At 42.7% G+C, this 20,166-nt stretch overlaps 1 protein-coding gene across 8 annotated transcripts in view; it reads left to right on the top strand.

Annotated features, from left to right (window-relative positions):
* Positions 1-12,773: 12,773 nt before the first annotated feature.
* Positions 12,774-20,166, top strand: part of LOC147371601 (natural resistance-associated macrophage protein 2) — a 32,251-nt gene continuing 24,858 nt past the window's right edge. For 2 of the 8 annotated variants that reach the window (XM_086399435.1, XM_086399436.1), the window contains exon 1: positions 14,098-15,191. In XM_086399435.1, coding sequence (XP_086255561.1) covers positions 15,062-15,191 — 130 coding nt within the window. In that variant the 5' untranslated portion in view covers positions 14,098-15,061. Of the gene's footprint in view, positions 12,847-14,097; positions 15,356-20,166 lie in introns of those variants that run through there. The other 6 variants (XM_086399440.1, XM_086399442.1, XM_086399437.1 and 3 more) reach the window with 5 other exon arrangements.

The raw sequence follows: 20,166 nt of genomic DNA on the forward strand, positions 1-20,166 counted from the left end.
TAAATTTTATCAAAATTGCCCTTTTTTTATAATTTGATGTAAGAAATTAGATTATGAGTATATTCTTTTTTTTCCAGATAATTTTGAAGGTTTTGTTTTACAACTTTAGGTCTTTCACTCACCTAGAGTTTATTTTGCCTGTGCTTTTTCTGTCTTCTGAAACTTTTAGTGCTCACCGTTTGATTGTTCACCACATTTCTCTCTAGTGTGAAGTCTCTGACACTCTAGCCATCTTATCTCCTCCCTCTGAGTCTTTCTCTTAGAAACAGTAGAATGGGAACATAAGTGAGGATCCAGGTTTAGAACACTAGCTCTTTGAAAGACTGTAAAGAAGAAGTGGCAAAGCTGAGGTAAAAGGAGACATCCAGAGGCATCCCTGCAAAAGATGATACACTGACTTACACTGGGTGGCCCCTTCTTCACCCTTCACACCAGGACTAGGAACCCAAGATGCCTGCAAGAAGAATTATGCTTGTGGGGAGAAAGAAGTGTTTCAGAGGACAGGCCCTGAAAGAAAGGATGTGTAGACTTGAGACAGGATCCTATGTTCTATGACTTTTTAAAAAGACTTTTTGTTTTGTATTGGGATATAGCCAATTAAGGCTTTCCATGTAGCTCAGCTGGTAAAGAATCTGCCTGCAATGCGGGAGACCTGGGTTCTCTCTCTGGTTTGGGAAGATCCCCTGGAGAAGGGAAAGGCTACCTACTCTAGTATTCTGGCCTGGAGAATTCATGGACTGTATAGTCCATGGGGTCACAGAGTCAGACAGGATTGAGCAACTTTCACGTAGCCGATTAACAGTGTTGTAATAGTTTTAGGTGAACAACAAAGGGACTCAGCTATACATACACACATATGTGTATCTCCATTCTCCTCCAGTTATGTCCTAAAGCCCGTCTACATCTACTTTCTTATTTTATCTCTCTCCCCTACCTTCAAACCCTGTGAGATTTTTTTTGTCTTGGACTAGAAGACTGTGAAAGTGAAGCATATAGAGTCACATAGAAGTTTTTGGTGAATTTAAGGAAGATCCAGGTCTCCTATCATCAAACTAGAAGGTTTCAGGCAAGCCCAGCTTGAAACCAAGTTGTGAGAGAAGACTTGTAAGAGAGGAGCAGTATCCCAAAATTATAAGAAGTAACCTTCCATTTCTAGTGTAATCTTGGCAGTCAAAATCATCAAAAAGCCTTTATTGGGGCCTCCTTGCAATGAGCAATTAAGGTAGACACTGAAATAAATTTAGAATGTATTGCTCACAAACACAGTCTAAGAATTCACGCTCTATGAAAATTAATATAAGCAGATAAGCAAAGAACATATCTATATGACAATAAAGAAGATGTGGACCAATGGACAGTAAAGTATTAACATCAAACATGTCAGAAGTCACTGCAATTCAAGGAAAAGAGCCTTTCTGGGAGAAGAGCAGAGCCTGGTAGGTGATGAGGGTTCAAGTTCAGGGAAACTACCGAACAATTAGGGAGGGCAGGTCTCTTGCCTTCTGACTTCTTCCACTCCCTTCTACCCATCACACACATGCCCCACCCCAAACTGTTCCTCTTCACGGCAACATAACCCTTGCCAAGGCTCAAGATCAGAGGAAGTTTTACTTTGTATTAGTCTTTGATTCTGAATTAGGGACCTTTACCCAGCATCAGTGGGAACCACCCTCAGGAGCCACTTTGTGCTCCCTGGCACGTCCACAGCAATTAGGGCAAAAGGACAGAGGTAAGGACTCCTGGAGGGAAGGTCTCCCCACCCTACTTTGGCAGGGTCACCCGGGATCTCTACCATCAGCCTTGATACTCACTGTGGCACATGGCTCATTACTCCACCTGCCCCATTCACTGAGCTTCTCCTGCCTTTGGTTTCTGTGGGGAAATGGAAGCCCTTGTTCCAAGGTATTCTCAGGGCAGGCACCTCTGCACATTCAGTGAGATTCGTCGTTGTCTCACATAGCTGAATCAATATTAGAAAGACTCCAAGGATTTCGCAGTTTAATATCACTCTCAGAATATCACTGTCAAATGTTCTAATGTAGGAAAATAAAGGACTAATATGTTCACATATACATGCAAATATATATGTTACTAAGTGTACATGCATTGCTCAGGTGGAAGTCATTGGCTCTGTCTCAGGGTCTTCACACTCTCTTTTCCCTCTTCCTGGAAGTTCTCCTCCAGATAGTTATTCCTGTGTCTTGCTCTCTCACTTCAGTCAGGTTTATCCTTCAAAGTGAGGTTTTCCTAACCAGTCCCTCTAAAACAGTCCTTATCTCCCACCTCTGGCTCTTACTGCTTCTTACCATGCTCTTTAAATTTATTTTTGAAATAGAATTTATCATTGCCTGACATATACTTACTGACTTATTATCTTTACCCATGTCCCAGAATGTAAGTTCCCCGAGAGCAGGAATTTTGTATGTCTTTTTTGTTTGTTTAAAGATTTTTTTTAATGTGGACCATTTTTAAAGTCTTTATTGAACTTGTTACAGTATGGCTTCTGTTTCTGTTGTTGTTGTTCAGTCACTAAGTCCTGTCCCACTCTTTGCGAGCCTTCTAGCACACCAGGCTCCTCTGTCATCCAGTATCTCCCTGAGTTTGCTCAAATTCATGTCCGGTGATGCTATCTAACCATTTCATCCTCTGCTGCCCTCTTTTCCTTCTGCTTCTGTTTTATGTTTTTTTTTTTTCTTTTGGCCATACGGCGTGTGGGATCTTAGCTCCCTGACCAGGGATTGAACCCACACAGCCTGCATTGGAAGACGAAGTCTTAACCTCTGAACCACCAGGGAAGTCCCGTATGTCTTAACTGCTGCTATTTTCCAGTGTCCAGAACAGTATCTGGCACAGAGTAGATCCTCAGTGCTGTATTATATGAATGAAATGAAATGGAACAAATATGTGTTTGTGTGTCCTTATTCTAATGTTGTTTGGTGACATTAAACAGAAGAGACTGAGATGTCTTTCTAAACTAATCCTATTCAGCTTTGAAAACTTGGTCATTCTGAACCGCTGACCCTACCTCTTGAGAAGACTCCTCCCCAACCTCTTTTTAGTACAGGTGACTCACCCTCTAACTCCAAGGGTCAGCTTATATCTTAGGTACCCCTGACCACTATTTTTGGTTTAAGATACGGCTCATAACCCAAGATAGGTGTCAGAGCCCTCCCTGAGATTTTTGCTGGAACAATAAGGGAAAAGATATCTATCTGCTAGTTGTGAGGATTCCATCAGCCCAGAGCAGATGGTGCTTCCACCATGCAGGCAGAACCTGTCTGAGAATAAACCATGCTGGGACTGAAGTAGAGCCCAGAGTGAGAGGGAGTTAGTAAAAAGAGACTAGTGGATGGTGGCTTGGTTGATATTATCTGAGTCCCCAGATGAAGCCCTGTCCAAATTCACTGTACCATTGGGTTATGTGTGTGATTTATGTCTCTTTGAGCATGGTTTGAATTGGGTTTCTATCATGAATAAGCAGAAACCAAAACAAGGGAATTTGCTGGCGGTGCAGTTGTTAGGACTCAGTGCTGTCACTACTGGGGCCTGGGTGCAATCCTTGGTCAGGACACTAAGATTTCTGCAAAACTCAAGGTGCAGCCAAAAAAAAAAAAAAATCTAATGCCCATTTAGCTGTATAATTTATATTACATCAATTTTCATTTGTTTACTAAATGGCACATGCAGGTTTTTACCTAAAACTTTTGAACGTTTCTATAGCTTACAAAATAATCTTGTATATATGACCACTTAATTTTAGCACAAGTATGTGAGGTTGGGTATAGATGATTCTTTTGGTTGGCTAGACTGAAGATCAGAGAAATCAAGCCATTTACCCAATAACAAACAGCTAATAAATGTCAGAGCAAGAACTCTAAGTAGGTCTTTGGCTCTATTCTATGGCTTCTCAACTACTTAAGTAACTGTAGACTTTCTTTCCGAATTTCTTTTATGTTTCTCTATTTTTAAAAATTAAAAATTTTTTTTTTGTTTTAACCACGTTGGGTGGCTTGTGAGATCTTAGCTTCCCAACCAAGGATTGAACCCACACCTTTGGCAGTGAAAGCACCAAGTCCTAACCACTGGACCACCAGGGAACATCCCCCACCTCCCCGCCTTTTATTTTTGTCTCTCTTAATAGAAGAGAAGCTCTCTTAGAGATAGGACCTTGCTCTTCACCTTGAGTCTTTTAATCCCTAGGGCAGCTCCCTGGAATAAGTGGGGCTCAGAGTGGAGGGTTCGCTCTCACTGAATGCAGGGGTAGAGTTTGCTAGGTCTAAGGAGTTTGTAATCGGCTGCTGAAATAATGCATATGGATCACGGTGGTGGTTTTCCATTTTTTTTGACTGCCACAGTAAGAAAAATATTTTACATCAACCCAGTATACACACACATATTATTAAAATAAAGTTTCACAAAATAATACCTACTTTAGTGCTTGTGACATTCTCTGAGATCTCCTATTCCATTTTTTTAAACAAATTCTAATTGTGACACACTAAATTGATTTCATAATCCAATAATGTATTGAGACTGAGTTTGAAAAACATTGTTATAGGTTGCATACATGTAAAGTCAAATCCAAGCTAAAGTTCACATCCCATGAGAGTCAGGAAAGGGTTTAAAAGGTGGGTGGCATTTGAGTTATATCTTGAAAAATGGACAAGATTTCAGTACTAGAAGCGCAGATGGAAGTAACAATAGGAGTCAAGGTGCAGGGTTAGGCAAGCTCAGGGTGTGTTTGGGATGGAGAGAATATGATATTCAACTGGAGTGAAAGGTTTGCATAGTGGAGAGGTGAGAGATGGGGTGGAAAGAAGGCTGGAACCATGGCATGGGAAACCTTGAATGTCAGATGAAAAATCTATTCTTTATTTAAATTTGATAATGTGGGCAAAACATCTTCCACAAGGCACTCAGTCAATCGTGCTCCCTTCCCCTTTCTTCTCCTTTACTCTGTAGGCAGTCGGGAGCCTTTGGTAGTTTCTAAGTGTGGAAGAGAAATGATTAGATTGACCAGGAGGATATGAGGTCATTGAGGTCAGAGCAGTGGAGGCCTAAGCAGGAAGGTGACAGCGGAAATAGAAAGACAGGAACACCTGACTTGGGCAGATAGGCTATAGTCATGAGCATCGTGTGATGAGAGATGATGAGGAATCAAGACAGCTTTTCATTGCCAAAATTCCAGAAGTTGCAAATACAGGGAAATTGTTGGAACAAGATGATGTGAGGAGAGAGGAGGATAGCTTGGGATGCAGCAACGTTGACTTTCCAGCTGGATGTCAGGGAAAGAGACAGAGGCGGATGTAGCTTGGGGGAGGAGGCTACAGAGACTAACCCTCGGAAGTCATCCTCAGGAAGGTGAAATGCTTCTGGGGCTTTGAAGCAATGCTGCCAGCCTTGGAGTCTTCCCTAAGGCAGTGAGAGTGCCCAGGACAAAGTCCTGGCCCCGACAGAGGATTCTAGATAAAGAAATAGCCAAAGCAACTCCATGGGCTAATGCTACAGGAAAGGGAAGAATACAGTATAGGGTGACATAGAAGACATACTCACTCAGAGAATGGAATTACAGAGGGCATTCTGGAGGAAGGAACATCTATTTATTTATTTGGCTGTGCCAAGTCTTATTGCAGCGTGTGGGATCTTTAGCTGTGGCATGTGGAAACTAGTTCCCTGACCAGAGATGGAACCTGGGTTCCCTGCATTGGGAGCATAGAGGCCCAGCCACTGGACCACCAGGGAAATCCCCGCTAGAGGAAGGAATATCTAAAGTGAGATGTGAATAATAATCCACTTGCCAATGCAGGGGACACAGGTTCGAGCCCTGGTCCAGGAAGATCCTGCATGCTGCTGAGCAACTAAGTCCATGTAGCACAACTTCTGAGACCGAGCTCTAGAGCCAGAGCTCGAGCTCAGAGTTGCAACTACTGAGCCCATGTGATGCAACTACTGAAGACTGTGGGTCCAGAGTCTGTGCTCCACAACAGGAGAAGCTACCACAATGAGAAACCCATGCACTGCAACGAAGAGTAGCCTCTGCTCAACGCAGCTAGAGAAAGCCCATGCACAGCAATGAAGACCCATGCAAACAAACATGCAAAAAGAGTAAATGGGCCTTCCTCGTGGCTAAGTGGTAAAGAATCTGCCTGCCAATGCAGGAGGCACGGGTTTGATCCCTGGTCCAGGAAGATCCCATATGCCACGGAGCAACTAAGGCCATGTACCACAACTATTGAGCGCTGGAACCCAGAAGCCACAAACCCTAGAGGCTGTGCTCGGCAACAAGAGAAGCCACAGCAATGAGAAGCCTGTGCACTGCAGCTGGAGGGTAGCCCCCACTCTCCACAACCAGAGAAAGGGCCGTGCAGCAACGAAGACCTAGCACAGCTAAAAATAAAACAAATAGAAAAATAAACATATTTTTTTAAAAAGTGAAGTGAGACATGAATGGTGAGTAGGAGTTAGTCAGAGGATGGGCAGAGCCAGAATGCTGTAGCATAGGCACAATATGTGAGAACACAGGGAGGTAAAAGAGAGCGTCGGTGCATTTGGGGAGCAAAAAATGTAGGGAGTATCCTTGTGAGGCTGGTATCATACTCAGTTCAGACAAAGAAATGAAACAAAGTTTTAATAATTTACCCACGATTTCTCAGTTGGCTTGACCTGGTATCCAGGTCTATTTTACCCTTAAGAGGCTGTTCTTACTCTCACTGTCCCATGAGTGTCTCTAATGCTGAGGGGGTCCCCAGTATTATTACACTGAAACTCCGGACAGATTGCTTAGAATTAGAAGAGGACGAAAGGAGTGAACCTAAGGAGTGCCTACATGTAAGAAGTAGGAGGAAGAAAAGTCCCAGTGAAGGTAGGCGAGAAAGACAATTCAAACAGAACGACTCAAACGGTACAGTGTGATGGAAGCCAAAGACAGAGTTGTAAGAGGAATGGTATTTCTCCATTTCAAAGATGGAGAGAGTTGTAGTGTTAGTGATTTCTGACCCTACTTGGCAGTGATCCCATTTAGCTAATGAAAACATAATTTCTAGGGGAGAATTACAAAAGGATGAAAAAATAAGTGTTAAGGAAGTAGAGGAGTGCAGACCACTTTTGCAGATACGTTAATTTTTGGATACAGGAAGTCCTAAGAAGCACAGCCAAGCTTTTCGCAGTGGCAGTATTGTAACCGATAAGGTTTACCCGAGGCACGATTATCACTAATTGAAGAAAATAAATAAATAAAAAGAAGGGAAGCCAACTTGAGATAGAGGCAGTCTGTTATTAGGAAGTGATCTTGGGATAGACACTGAGGGAAGGGAAGGAAGCAGTCTGCAGAGGAGAAGTTGAGCTGTAATGTAGGATAAAGGCTGAGCAGATCATCAGAGCTGTCCCTGGTTGGGGTGAGAGGAGTGAATCTTCACCTTCCCACATACATCAGTCATTTGATGTGGGCTGCCTGAGAAAGGGGTAAGACGTGACTCTCGAGGCCAGTAGCATTCTCATTCCAAACAGAAGTGTTAAGTCCTTCATTCTCAAAGAGAATACTTCCTGTGCATTCCAGTGTCATCAGAAGGAGAAATATTTTTAAGATAAAGACTTCATTTTATCTCTCTTCCCAGGTGGCTCAGTGGTAAAGAATCTGCCAGCCAATGCAGGAGACAAGGGTTCGATCCCTGGGTTGGGAAGATCCCCTGGAGGAGGAAATGGCAACCCATTCTAGTATTCTTGCTTGGAAAATCCCATGGACAGAGGAACCTGGCAGGCTGCAGTCTACAGGATCTCAAAGAGTTGGACATGATTTAGCAATTGAGCACACACAAAAAAACTCCATTTTGGAAATAGACACATAAATATAAACAGATATTTTTTATTATACATAAATATAAACAGATATAAACAATGAAGATGGATCATTATACTATATCTGTTTATAGTATATAACAGATATAGTATAATGATCCATCTTCATTGCTGGACAGTCATAACATATTAAAACAATGGGAATGATACATTTATGGAATACCTCCTATATATCTGGCCTTTGTTAGCACCAGGTGTACAAGATAAAATAATTGCCCCTATTGAGAAGCTTACATTTTAGTGGGAGAAGAAAGCACAAAAACATTAATCCATAGGAGCTATGCTTATCTTATTTGTACTGTATCTGTACCACCCATATTCTGCCTGATATATAATTGATTTTCAATAAATATATTCAGAATGAGTTAGTGCTAGAGTAGAGTAAGAAGGGTTTGGGTAGCAGAGAGAATATAGGGCTAATGCTGCCTGGAGGAGGGCATCAGGGAATGCTTCAACAGAGGGGGATATCTTAATGGTTAATGGTAATGGGCTTCCCAGGTGGCACTGGTGGTAAAGAACCCGCCTACCAATGCAGGAGGCGGAAGAGACGTCGGTTCCATCCCTGGATTAGGAAGATCCCCTGGAAGAGAGCATGACAATCCATTCCAGTATTCTTGCCTGGAAAATCCCATGGACAGAGGAGACTGGCAAGCTACACTCTATAGGGTCACAGAGTTGGACACAACTGAAGCGACCTAATACATACACAATAATAGTGACAATAAAAACAACAACAGCAATAATAAGTTTTCCAGGTAAGGAAGGTATATGACTATTGACATAACTGACGCCATCATGCCCAAGATGGCAACAGTTCCTTTTGTCTTCACTGACTCAACCCAGGACTGTACTGTGCTGTGAATCACTTCTCTGTTGTCAAGTGTTTTGTAGTTAGTAGGTACTGTTTAATAATCATTTAGGATCAGGTGGCCCCTATGCTCTGCTGATCCTCAAACAATGCAGCCTTTGCTGAGGTATTCCCATGAGACTAGTTACCCATTCATAAATCTTGCCTTGGGAATGCAGGTCCTGTTTTGAGCACCTACCCCCATACTCTAGTTTAACAGTAAAATTGTCCCAGTGGACATTGTGGTGTGGAATGTAGTTTTGAGGTCTTCTGGATCATTATTCCCCCAATCCCGCCCTGTGAGTAAGTTACCATATAATAAACGGAAACATGATTATATGAAACTGCTTGTCTTGCTTTCCTGTCTCAAGATGCCATCTCAGTTTGATGGGTGCTTTTTGTTCCCTCTGTCCTCCAACAAAAAGGGAGGGGTGGGAGGACTTAGGAGGGGGCTTCCTGGGTGGCTCAATGGTAAAGAACCTGCCTGTCAATGCAGGAGACACAGGAGATATGATTTCCATCCCTGGGTCGGAAAGACCCCCTGGAAGAGGAAATGGCAACCCACTCCAGTATTCTTGCCTGGAAAATTCCATGGACAGAAAAGCTTGGCAGGCTATAGTCCATAGGGTCCCAAACAGCTGGACACAATTAAGTGACTGAGCAAATGTGCACGGGAGGAGTTAATATCAGGCAGTTGTTCAGGGACTACAAAAGCATGAAAAAGAATAGTGGGAGAGTGGATGGGAGGTGAGCATGGAAGGAAAAAAGTCTCCTATTCAAATAAAAAGCACACATGATACGGATACAGATTAACATCTACACAGAAATCACTTGGCTATTGTGTTAATATGAAATGTTCAGTGAATTTACATGAATAGGATTTTACAAAAGATATCATTTCTGAGCTTGAGATTTGAATGGAAGGAATAGTTTTAGGTGTGTAAGATGGAGGTATGATGGTACGGTAGTTGGGATGCTGGCTCTTGGATCTAATAAATTTTTATTCAAAGCCTGGCTCTACCACTAACTTGCTGTTAAAGTTAAATTGAGTGAGTTACAGTCACTCAGCTGTGTCCGACTCTTTGCGACCCCATGGACTGTATGTAGCCTGCCACACTCCTCTATCCATGGAATTCTCTAGGCAAGAATACTGGAATAGGTTGCCATTTCCTTCTCCAGGGAATCTTCCTGACACCCAGGGATCGAACACAGGTCTCCTATATTGCTGGCAGATTCTTTACCATCTGAGCCACTAGGGAAGCCTACTAGTAAGAGACATTTCTAAGTATAAAGAGAGGTTAACTTAAAAAGTATTAGCAAATACATGCTTGACTTTATCTTATAAGCTATAGACAATACATTAGAATATGAGTGAAGCCATACACCTTTTCCAAAGAAATACTGGAGACAGAAGTAGCAATAAAGTTATAAATGACAATCAACAATAAGATGAAATAATTTAGATGAAGCTTATCTCCCTCGAAGAGATGGGGACTGTCAAGTAGTCAGGAAGGAAATATAATATGCTTTAAATTTTGTATAAAAAATAATGTTCAGTTCCATGTTGCTGAACATAGTTCTGTTTTTGCCAAATAAATCCTCTACTTCAAATTACTATCCAAATCCTTTATTAAAACTCTGCTTCTGGTGTTTGTTTTGGAATGTGTTCTTTTTTTTTTAGATTTTTAAGACTAATTTATTAATCTTCATAATTATCATATATGACACAACTAAAGACATATTAATAAATTATAACTTTCAGGGAAGCAATTTGGAAAATTGAGGTAGTAAGACATAAAACAGAACAGACTTCTTTCTTAATTATCCATACTTTGCATTCCATTGTGTAGTATTAGTGCCTCACATTCTATTTTCTGTTAACCCAAATATTTGTACAAATGGATCATTAAAAACAAAAGGTCCCAACAGAAGTTAAATTCACAGTGAGCTTTTCTGAGTCTCAAAGGAAAAGCACCTCTACAACAGTCAGTTTATCCTGTTGACTTACTAGTGACCAAATTTATAAAAGCTGCTGCTGCTGCTGCTAAGTCACTTCAGTCGTGTCTGACTCTGTGCAACCCCATAGATGGCAGCCCACCAGGCTTCCCCATCCCTGGGATTCTCTAGGCAAGAACACTGGAGTGGGTTGCCATTTCCTTCTCCAATGCATGAAAGTGAAAAGTGAGTGAAAGTGAAGTCGCTCAGTCGTGTCTAACTCTTTGTCACCCCATGGATTGCAGCCTACCAGGCTCCTCCGTCCATGGGGATTTTCCAGGCAAGAGTACTGGAGTGGGGTGCCATTGCCTTCTCCGGGAATGTGTTACTTCTATTGCCACTTCCTGATCGCTTAATTAACTTTAACTAGTTAACCTCTTTAACTAACAAATTACTCTCCCTCCCTCAGACTTAGGTTCCTAATACGCAAAATAAAAGATACAGTTCTTGCCTCACAAATTTATTGTGAACATTAATTCTTGTTTATAGCATATCAAATATATTGTTTGAGACATAATAAGAATTCCATAATGTTGTCAGTTACTATAAGTGCATTGGGGACCTAGCAGGCAAGACTGGAGCGTGTATGTTGGGAGCAGTTTTGGAGAAAAAGCCACGGGAGGACTATGGTAGAGTCTCCTTGTAAAATACATTCCTATTTCGGAAGTCCTAAACCAAAACAGGGTCTTTTCCCACAACAGGTTAGTTCTTGGGTAATGTCATATTTCTTCTTTTTTTCTTCTATTTTCCCATGAAGGGGAGTCTAACCAAGGGGAGGCGCACTTGTCTCTCTATATAGAGGCAAGAAACAGGAGCGCCACTGGGAAAGTCAGACCGAGCCTGCACAATGAAGAAACAGCTTAAGGAGGATGCCCCACAGTGTGAGCTAAGTAAGTAGCCAGCAATAAATTGAGCTCAACCCAATCTAAGGTAGTTTTGCCTTAGGAAACTTGTCTGCTGTAGAACAAGGACAAAGAGATAGGTCAAATCGTAGTGAGATGACTTCTAGTCCTGGAATGAAAGGATCTTCATCTTGCGATGCTACGGTATTCTGTATAGGAACTAGAGCCTCTTGCTGGAAGATGGATATGAACTGATTGCTCTTTTCTTTCTTTTCCATTCTATGGTGTTTATATCTTTTACGCTTATTGCATGTTTTTATGGTACTAAGCAGATTTCCCATAAAACTGCCAGAAAACTTCCTGAAGGCAGCCAGTTCTTCCTTCCAGTAACCCCCTTATTCTCCTCACTCCCTTCCAATGCCTCTCCTTTCCAGCTTTGCCTCCGGCTGGCTGGAAATAATAATCTAGGATATTTGCCCGAGGCAAATTCCTCCACCATTTTCCCCCCAGATTGAGCAATCCTGGCTTTCTCTGGATATATATATCACACACATATACATAGCAGCCTCAGGTGTTTTTTGTTTTTTCTTTAACATCAGACACTGAGTCTCGGGTTTGTGTGGCTTTGTTGTCCGCCTGTTTATCACTGATTGACCAGGCTGATGCCAGCGGGTTCTTCAGATCTCAAGGGATGGACTGGGTGGCGTTTTTACCCATACTCTGAGACTCCCTATAATTACACTGGCACTGCACGTACCTATGTGGAAAATACTCGTGGACTGTCAGGCTTGGGGTTAAGTGGTTTCACTTTACGTTTCAGGGTGCAGAGTCCTAGTGCACATGCAATCCTGGTTCAAGTGCCCAAACCAGCTTCACTCCAAGTGGGGGTGGCATCTGGGAAGGAAAGCAATTCCTCTTACTCCACCCCTTTCCACCACTTGGCACACACAGGCTTGCCTCGAGCACCCGTGAAATAAGACAGAGATGAAATCTTAGAATTAAAGTTTTCACAGGCAGTTAATTGTTCCTTAATATCCAGGAGTGGCAGATATATGATGCTTTCCTTTTCATGGCAGGTCAAAGATGAAATTTGATTATGCTTTGAAGGGTGTGGTTTGCTTCTTGAAATTCTCTGCAGTGTCTTTAACAATGTGTTGCCCAGAGCAGAGTAAGGGGCCTGTCTAACCAAGGGGAGGCGCACTTGTCTCTCTATATAGAGGCAAGAAACAGGAGCGCCACTGGGAAAGTCAGACCGAGCCTGAACAATGAAGAAACAGCTTAAGGAGGATGCCCCACAGTGTGAGCTAAGTAAGTAGCCAGCAATAAGCATATAATAGCCCAGGGAATCTACCCACCAGAGCAGACCTGGAACGCGATAAGAAGGCTCCAGCCATTTTATTTTCTAGTTGCAGTACAAGTTCCCAAAGGAAAGGTTCTGTTCTGGAGGGACTTCATCAAGCCTTTCTGAAACACTCTGTATGTGTTGTAGAGAGATTCTCAGAACTAATTTGTACCTTTTCTTTTCTCCCTAGGAGAAATTCGGTATGGAAACCAGCCTGTATCGGATCACTGATGATGCTCAGATCAGTTTTTTTGGTCCCTGAATTTGTTTGTACTTTACTTGGATTTTCCTTTTTGCACAACCCTCCTTTTCTCTTCTCTTGGACTCTTTTATCAACTAATAAAAATTTCTCCTAGCAGTTTTTACACGAAGAAACATGTTGGAGGGCTTTATGCTTTTCTTCTCTAGGTCTATGACTTGGTTAGATACGCTTGGTTACCTTTAAGGAAAGCGGTTATGGGGGCGATGTGGGGGCCGGTAGAGAGAGGGGTCTAAGAATGTTTCTGGCAGCTGTAAAGGACATTGTAGAAAATTAGGGTGGTTAGTCAGACTATTTTCTCCTTTCTGAAGCACCACTAGCCTGGTCGTCATCTTCAGACAAAGACTGGGATGTGCGATTGAAACTGGGAATGGAGCGGAACTGCTTTTGGGTAGGTGGAAAATAAAGTTTGGGAGAAGAAGCGAGGCAGCTGAGTAGGAGAAAGGAAAATTCATTGCCGAGACTTCGGAATAGGGCACCTGATGCAGTCGAACTGGCTGCACTAGCTGATGCTTCGCGGTTCCTCCCAGGTGTGGGGCGCTCTTGGTGGGGCAGCAGATACTATGATGTGGTTCTGGGGGCGGGAGGTGGCTATACTTTGCAGGGTGGAGCTGGAACTCTCATAGAGCCGTGTCTCAGAAGAAATGATCTTGTCTTCCAGGGCCTAACGAGGCCACGGCGAACTACAGCAGGAAACGTACTCGTCCGCAGGTTGCTAGCGGGGTGGGAGACTCCACAACACAGTGTGGGTTGGACCAGCTCCAGCATTAGCTCAGCCGCAGACAGCTCCCGCCCAGGCCTCCGTGGCCCCGCCCCCAGTCAGCATGGAGTGGGCGGAGACTCGGGGTCAGTAGTCAGCCTGCCACGCGCGTTGGCCTCTGCGGCGAATATGGAGAGTCCAGCCAATAGGAACGTGCGGCTGCGATCCTGTCGGCCAATCGCGGGGCGTGTAGGGGGTAGGCTGGCGTGGCGCTGGCTCCAGGGATATGGAGCCGCTGGAGCGGGGACCGATTGTCAGGTGGTTGCGGAGCCGGTAAGGTGGGGAGCGGGCCAGGTCAGGGGTCACGCGGGCGCTCCGCTTTCCCGGGCTCCCGGCGGCTCGAGGGCAAGCCTGGGACCAGGCGCCGCTGCCAGTATTTGGCGTGCGGGGCGCCAGGCGGGTCTGCGAGGGGCGGCGCGGGCTGGAGGGCCTGGACGCGGGTTCCAGATGGAGCCGCGTTCTTCAAAGGAAGAGCGAGAGGAGGGCGCCGGGAGGCGGGGGCGGGAAGCGAACGCCGGAGGTCGCAGGGGCCTCGCCCCTTCCCCGCCGCGGCCTAAAGAGACCTGAAGAGAAAATGGCTGAACCCCTGGGCGGACCTGCCGCGGTCCCGGGACCCGTGGTCGAAGGTCTGCTGACCCCGCTTCACGCCGCGGGAGAGGCCGACGGACGAGGGGCAAGGTCCCCTCGGCCTCCTTGTTATCTTCGGAGCCCTGATGCCCCGTCCGCTTCCTGGGCCTCCCGCCGCCGCACTTCAGCGAAAGAATTCATTTTACTTCAGGCGACATCCAAGAAGGGCCTCTTCGTGTGAAGGGCCTGGACAGACCGCTGAGTCCTGCTGTGTAGATCGGTTTTAGGGCTGTTTGTGCAGCCTCCAGGCTCAGGAACTTTTGTAGGGGCCTTGTCGCACTCCGTGTGTGAGAAGGGTGGCTGGCTGCTCGACATCTGTTCGGTTTCATAGTTCGTGCTGTTGCAGCTATGTTTACTTTTGGACGTTCTCTTTTTGTTTGTTTGTTTTGTTTTCAGTTGGTTTCCCCCAGTTCTCTTCATATATCAGACTATTTCAAAGAACATCATTGAAGAGGTTGAATAACCTGGACTTGAGTTTTCCTGTGTGTAAAGTGAAGATACTCTCATACCGTCCACTGCTTTCAAAAGAAGTGTGATGGAGTTAAGGGAGGGTGACACCTCTTTAAAGCAAAAAGCAAAAGCAAAAATTCTATGGAATGCGAGGCAAGAGGAGACAAGTTTCCAGAAACTTTTGCTGGCCATAGTTGTAGTGAATATTGCTGCAAGTAGGGGACCTTGTGTTTCTCCCTTAACTCTTGTGGAATCTGAACCCCAACTAGTTTGCAGCACTTCTGGGCTCTGTAAACCTTTGAGCAGGATTCTTAGGCTCTTTGTTCTTTTGTTTCCACATACTTAAAATGGGGATTGATAGTATCTTAAAGAGTTGGTGGTGAGTATTAAATGAATTAATACACATAAAGTGCTTAGAACAGTTCCTAGCATGTAGGAGCTTTTGTTATAATATTATTAATATTACCTGTAAGTGCCTTCTTTCCCCTAAAAGATTCCACACTAAAAGAATTCTGACTTTATTACTTATTCTTTGTTCAGAATCCCCTGAGCCTATGGCCAGTGAACCCTTAGGCCTGTTTTCCATTCACATCTTGTGACTATAGACTCTCTGCTGGGTGTTTATCATTAAGTCAGGTTGGAAACTCCAGCTCTGCAGTACCGTCTGTCCATGATAGCTGTGTTGGGTAAATGAAAACCTCTTTGGCTGTTTAGTTTTTCATTGAGTAATATTTCATTCACAGTCTTGGCCTACAGACTGTTTTTTTTTTGGACCCACTACCAAAAAGGCCATGATTGCAGCACACTTGGTTCCTCAAATTTCCGGGATGGCCATGGGACTTGGGTGGGGAATTTCTGGGCAGCCTGGCTGCACTTCTTATTAGTGAATGGGGAAGCTTGACGCAAGTCTTACTCTACTGTTAGGAAATCAGCGGTGATCCCTTGGAATACGCCTCAGAGCTAAGCAGCTTTGGTTCATTTTTTTAAAAAAATGTTTATTTCTTTTGTTTATTATTTATTTGGCTACATCAGCTGAGATGCGCTGAGTTCTCTCTGCGGCATGGGCTCAACAGTTGCCCCACTGCACGTGAGATCTTAGTTACCCAACCGGGGATCAAACCCACGTTCCCTGCATTGGAGAGTGAACTCTTAACCAATGGACCACCCAGGAAGTCCTTGGTTCAGTTTTGACTCAATGAAGTGAGGTTACATACTGGTGTTTACAAAGCAGCATCTTTTCTATTAATAATTGACTTTTAGTTCTAAGAGTTTGGGTGAGTGCTGTGAAATCAAAGACGTCTTTAGCCCCTATCTTCTTATTGTGTATGTAGATAGAAATGTCTGCCGACAGACTTAGGCTCTTTCTGTGAGTTTAAAAGTTTCTCTGAGGTTCTCTTGATACTATCTGGAAGGCTTTAATAGAAGACATTTCTGTCTTTCAGTTCTCCCCTTCCAGGAAAACTGCTGTTTACATAAGTAGCAGAATTGGGAACTAATCGCTAAATGAGAAACTTTGGATTTACAAAAAAAGAACATGGCTTACTGCATAAAGTATGCTGGCCTGTTTGCTAGCTTTTTATTAAGACAATTTAGTATTTGTATAGTGTTGAAAGTTTGATGTTGGCTTTGTGCAAGTGAAGACCATTGTGAAACCTTTGTGCTTTAATAAGGAGGACAGATAGTGATATCTTTAAAGAGTTGAGTGCTTGAGGCAGAGAGGGAAGCCTTTTTCTTTAATATTGTTGTCATCTTTATCATGTGAGTCTGGTTTGAATAAATATTTTGGAAAAGAGGACAGGGAGCATTTGAATGTGCAGAATATGAGGAGTTAGGAGACTGAGATCCTTGTTGTCTCAGCCATCCAATGCCATTTAGTCTTGATAATTTAACAAACGCATGTTGAACAATTAACGTTTTTGGCCCCTGGAGACATGAAGAGCCCTCCAGGTATCATCAGGAATATCATCGATATAGTAAAACAATAAATATGAATTATAAACTGTAATATCAGAATGGAATGTCAAAGAGTTGGCCAGGAATGATAAAAATATATTTATTGTCTAATTCCTCTTCCACTTTTAAGATCAGAGTAACTTACGTTTTTTAATGTAAGGATCAGCTCCCAGTAAAAACTTAGATTGGGAAATTAGGGTTCTCAGTCTTGTCTTTGTTCTTATTACTAGTAGGTCATCCTGTGTGGGTATTTTTGTTTGCTTTGGTTCCATCCATTTATAGAGTGTCTATAAAATTCCTAGGTAATGAAAGGAGGCTGCAAGTTAACTATTGAAATTTCAGCAGGTTCCAAAGAGTAGAAGGAGGCCTGGAGAATCTTATATATATTTTCTGTTTTTACAGATAATTTTTCTTTGCTTTAAGCAAAGAAACTTTGGGGAAAATATGTACTTAATATTGTTAAGGTCAGTCTGCATTGAGGGAGCCAGTATCTTTCATTGGAATAAATAAGTTGAATGTAATCTAATGGTAATCATTCCTCACTTCTGCCAGAGAAAAGCTATCTTAAGTATAAGGGCAAAACGTTTTTTTTTTTTTTCCCCTGAGGCAAGAAGTGGGTATAGATTAGATTAATAGACTTTCTTACTTGAGGGTAAAGCTGTCTTTGAAATTTTTGCAATGCTTGGAGTTGTGTTCTGAGATAGTTGTGTCAGGCCCAGAAGGCCAGGTTGGGCTGTCAGAGGGAAATACTACTGTAAACATCGGTCGATCGGGAGGAAATCAGGGGAAACTTACAGTGAGAGTTGGGAGGAACAAAGACCAAGCTGTAGTTTCTGGAAGTAAGATATTAGTGGCCCTGTCATGTAAGCAGGCAAGGAGGTTTGGAACCTGACTAAGCCTCAGAGGGCTGAGCAGAGAAAGTGAAGAGCCCAGTTTAACAGATACTAATTGGGCCCTTCTAATTCTGAAGTCTCTGGCTGATGAGTGATATTTTTGTCTAAAAGCACAGTACTTCTTGACAGCCTGGCCACATTTCTCCCCACTGTTATCGTCTTTGACACCCAGGCAGCTGATGTTGTTATCAACTGTACTCTTCCTCCTGGTATCTTACCCCCTCTCTCCTCTAATTGCTGCCTAACCTTTCTCTTCTTTCTTAATCATTAGATGTTCTCCATGTTAGGTTTTCCTTTCAACCATAAAACAGATTTTCAAAAGTCTAAGTCAGGTGGCAAACAGCAAACTTGGTGAGTTGAAATTGTGGTATTCTGAAAGACTAAATGAGATGTGTCCAATTTGCAGATCATTACTATGATATAAAAAGTCAGTAACATGAAAAAAAAAAAAAGGAACACAGTCTGTGGACCTTGTGCCAGAGAGAGAGAGATGCTCTGTAAGTGAAGCACTTACAGCGGCAGCACTGTTTGTACTCAATGAACTGGGTGTGCTTGTGTGGCTTTCAGCTTACTGAAGTATTACCCACTAGGGTGGAGAGGATTAGAGTTTCAAGGCGTTTTTGTTAACCAGAGGGGCTTTTCGTTTTGTTATTTTGTCAGGAAGTAGAGGTAATCTCTTTCCAACCTATCTTTTTTTTTCAATATGTCGATTTTATATCAAGTTCATTTTTATGAGAGAAAAATAGGATTTTTTTAAATCGAAATTTAAAAAGCAATTCCACACTTCACATCCTCAATTATAATTTAGAAATTCACATGACTTTTCTAAGCTGATTTCTCTCCCATCATCCACTGTGGGGGGAGATTTTTGGAATCAATTAGATGGATATCTTGATGGAAATACTGAGAAATGGGTGCTTTATTGACCTGGAGTGGAAAAACAGAGGAAGTTACCGTTTCTCATTTTGAAAAATGGCCAGTAGTACTCTTTATTAAAGCCTGTAGGTTCAGGGCCTTGCTTGGTGGTCCAGTGGCAAAGGCTCTGCTCCCAGTACAGGGCGGGTTTGATCCCTGGTCAGGGGACCAGATGCCACACGCCACAACTAAAGGTGCCTTGCGCCTCAGCTAAGACCAACGCAGCCAAATAAATAAATAGATATTTCTAAAACACATAGGTTCAGACAGCAGTGAGCTCTGTTTGAACCACGGAATATTTCAGTTTTGTTGACTCTCAATCATACGGGGGCAGGAGCTCACCTTCATGAGGAACATCTTATATAATATAAAAGCTAGATTAATAATAGTGGTTTAGTAAGATTATCAAGTACTTTAGCCTTAAAGTAGACCTTTAGAGAAAAGGGAATTTTAGAAGGATCTAGAAATCTTTATGTTTTCTTCAAGCAAATGGAATTCTTTTTTTAATTTTTTTTTCATCACAACTCCTTTTTATTCTCTAATAAACAACTTGAGTATGACTTTTAATGCCTGTTTCTGGCAGTTTCCACTTTGTCACCAGCATGTTGAACACTGAGTATTGGCTGAGGAAGAAGAGGTGGGTTTGCCAGTCAGCTTTAAACATTCCTGTTCATATATATCTAATCAACTGATTCCATGCACACTTTTATGGTTGCCTCTATGAAACTTCTTTTCCTACTTAATGCTGTCTCTGATTTTATTTATATAATGGGGGAAAGACGGGGAGAAGAATTAGAGGACAGTTCAAAAAACAGTCCTCTCCAAAACTTCAAATTAATTTTAGGGAGACCTTTGCAACAGCTCCTAAGATCAATGAAATGGCTTGGGGTACCCTTGCTCTCTATAAGAGAGTTTTCTAAGAAAAATATTAGTTTAAATTCAAGCATTTTTTTAGCCGTGGGGGGAAAAGTTGAAGTTGTATGTATTTAATATTCAGTATTTCACACTTCCTTGCTGGCGATTTTTAAACCAGTTTTGGGCTATTCACACTGTTCTTCTAGAGTTCTTGTAAATGCCAAGAGAACACCTGGAATTACTGTGAATTAAATTTCATAAGTTTTTATAACTAGTAAGTGTTGGAGGATATAACTTTTTATTTTGATGTAATTTCAAACTTGCAGAGAAGTTGCAAGAGTAGTATCAGGGAATAAGTGCTTTCAGAATAACATGATATGATAGTAGTAAGCAGCAGATGCCTTGGGGAACATGAAAGAGGGCCATTTAACCCATTTTAGGGAGTGAAGAGGAGGATTTGCTGAGGAGGATTTTTTTATTTCTTTGGATTCAGGAGAAACTTCCAAATCACAATTTCAGAGCATGGCTGTTTGCGCACTAAGTCCAAGTAGTAGTAAGTTAAGCTTGAGGCTTC

This window comes from Bos grunniens, chromosome 5, assembly GCF_055505025.1.
Source record: "Bos grunniens cultivar Pamir isolate PY7600 chromosome 5, Bosgru_T2T1.0, whole genome shotgun sequence".
In the NCBI taxonomy this organism is placed as follows: Eukaryota; Metazoa; Chordata; class Mammalia; order Artiodactyla; family Bovidae; genus Bos; species Bos grunniens.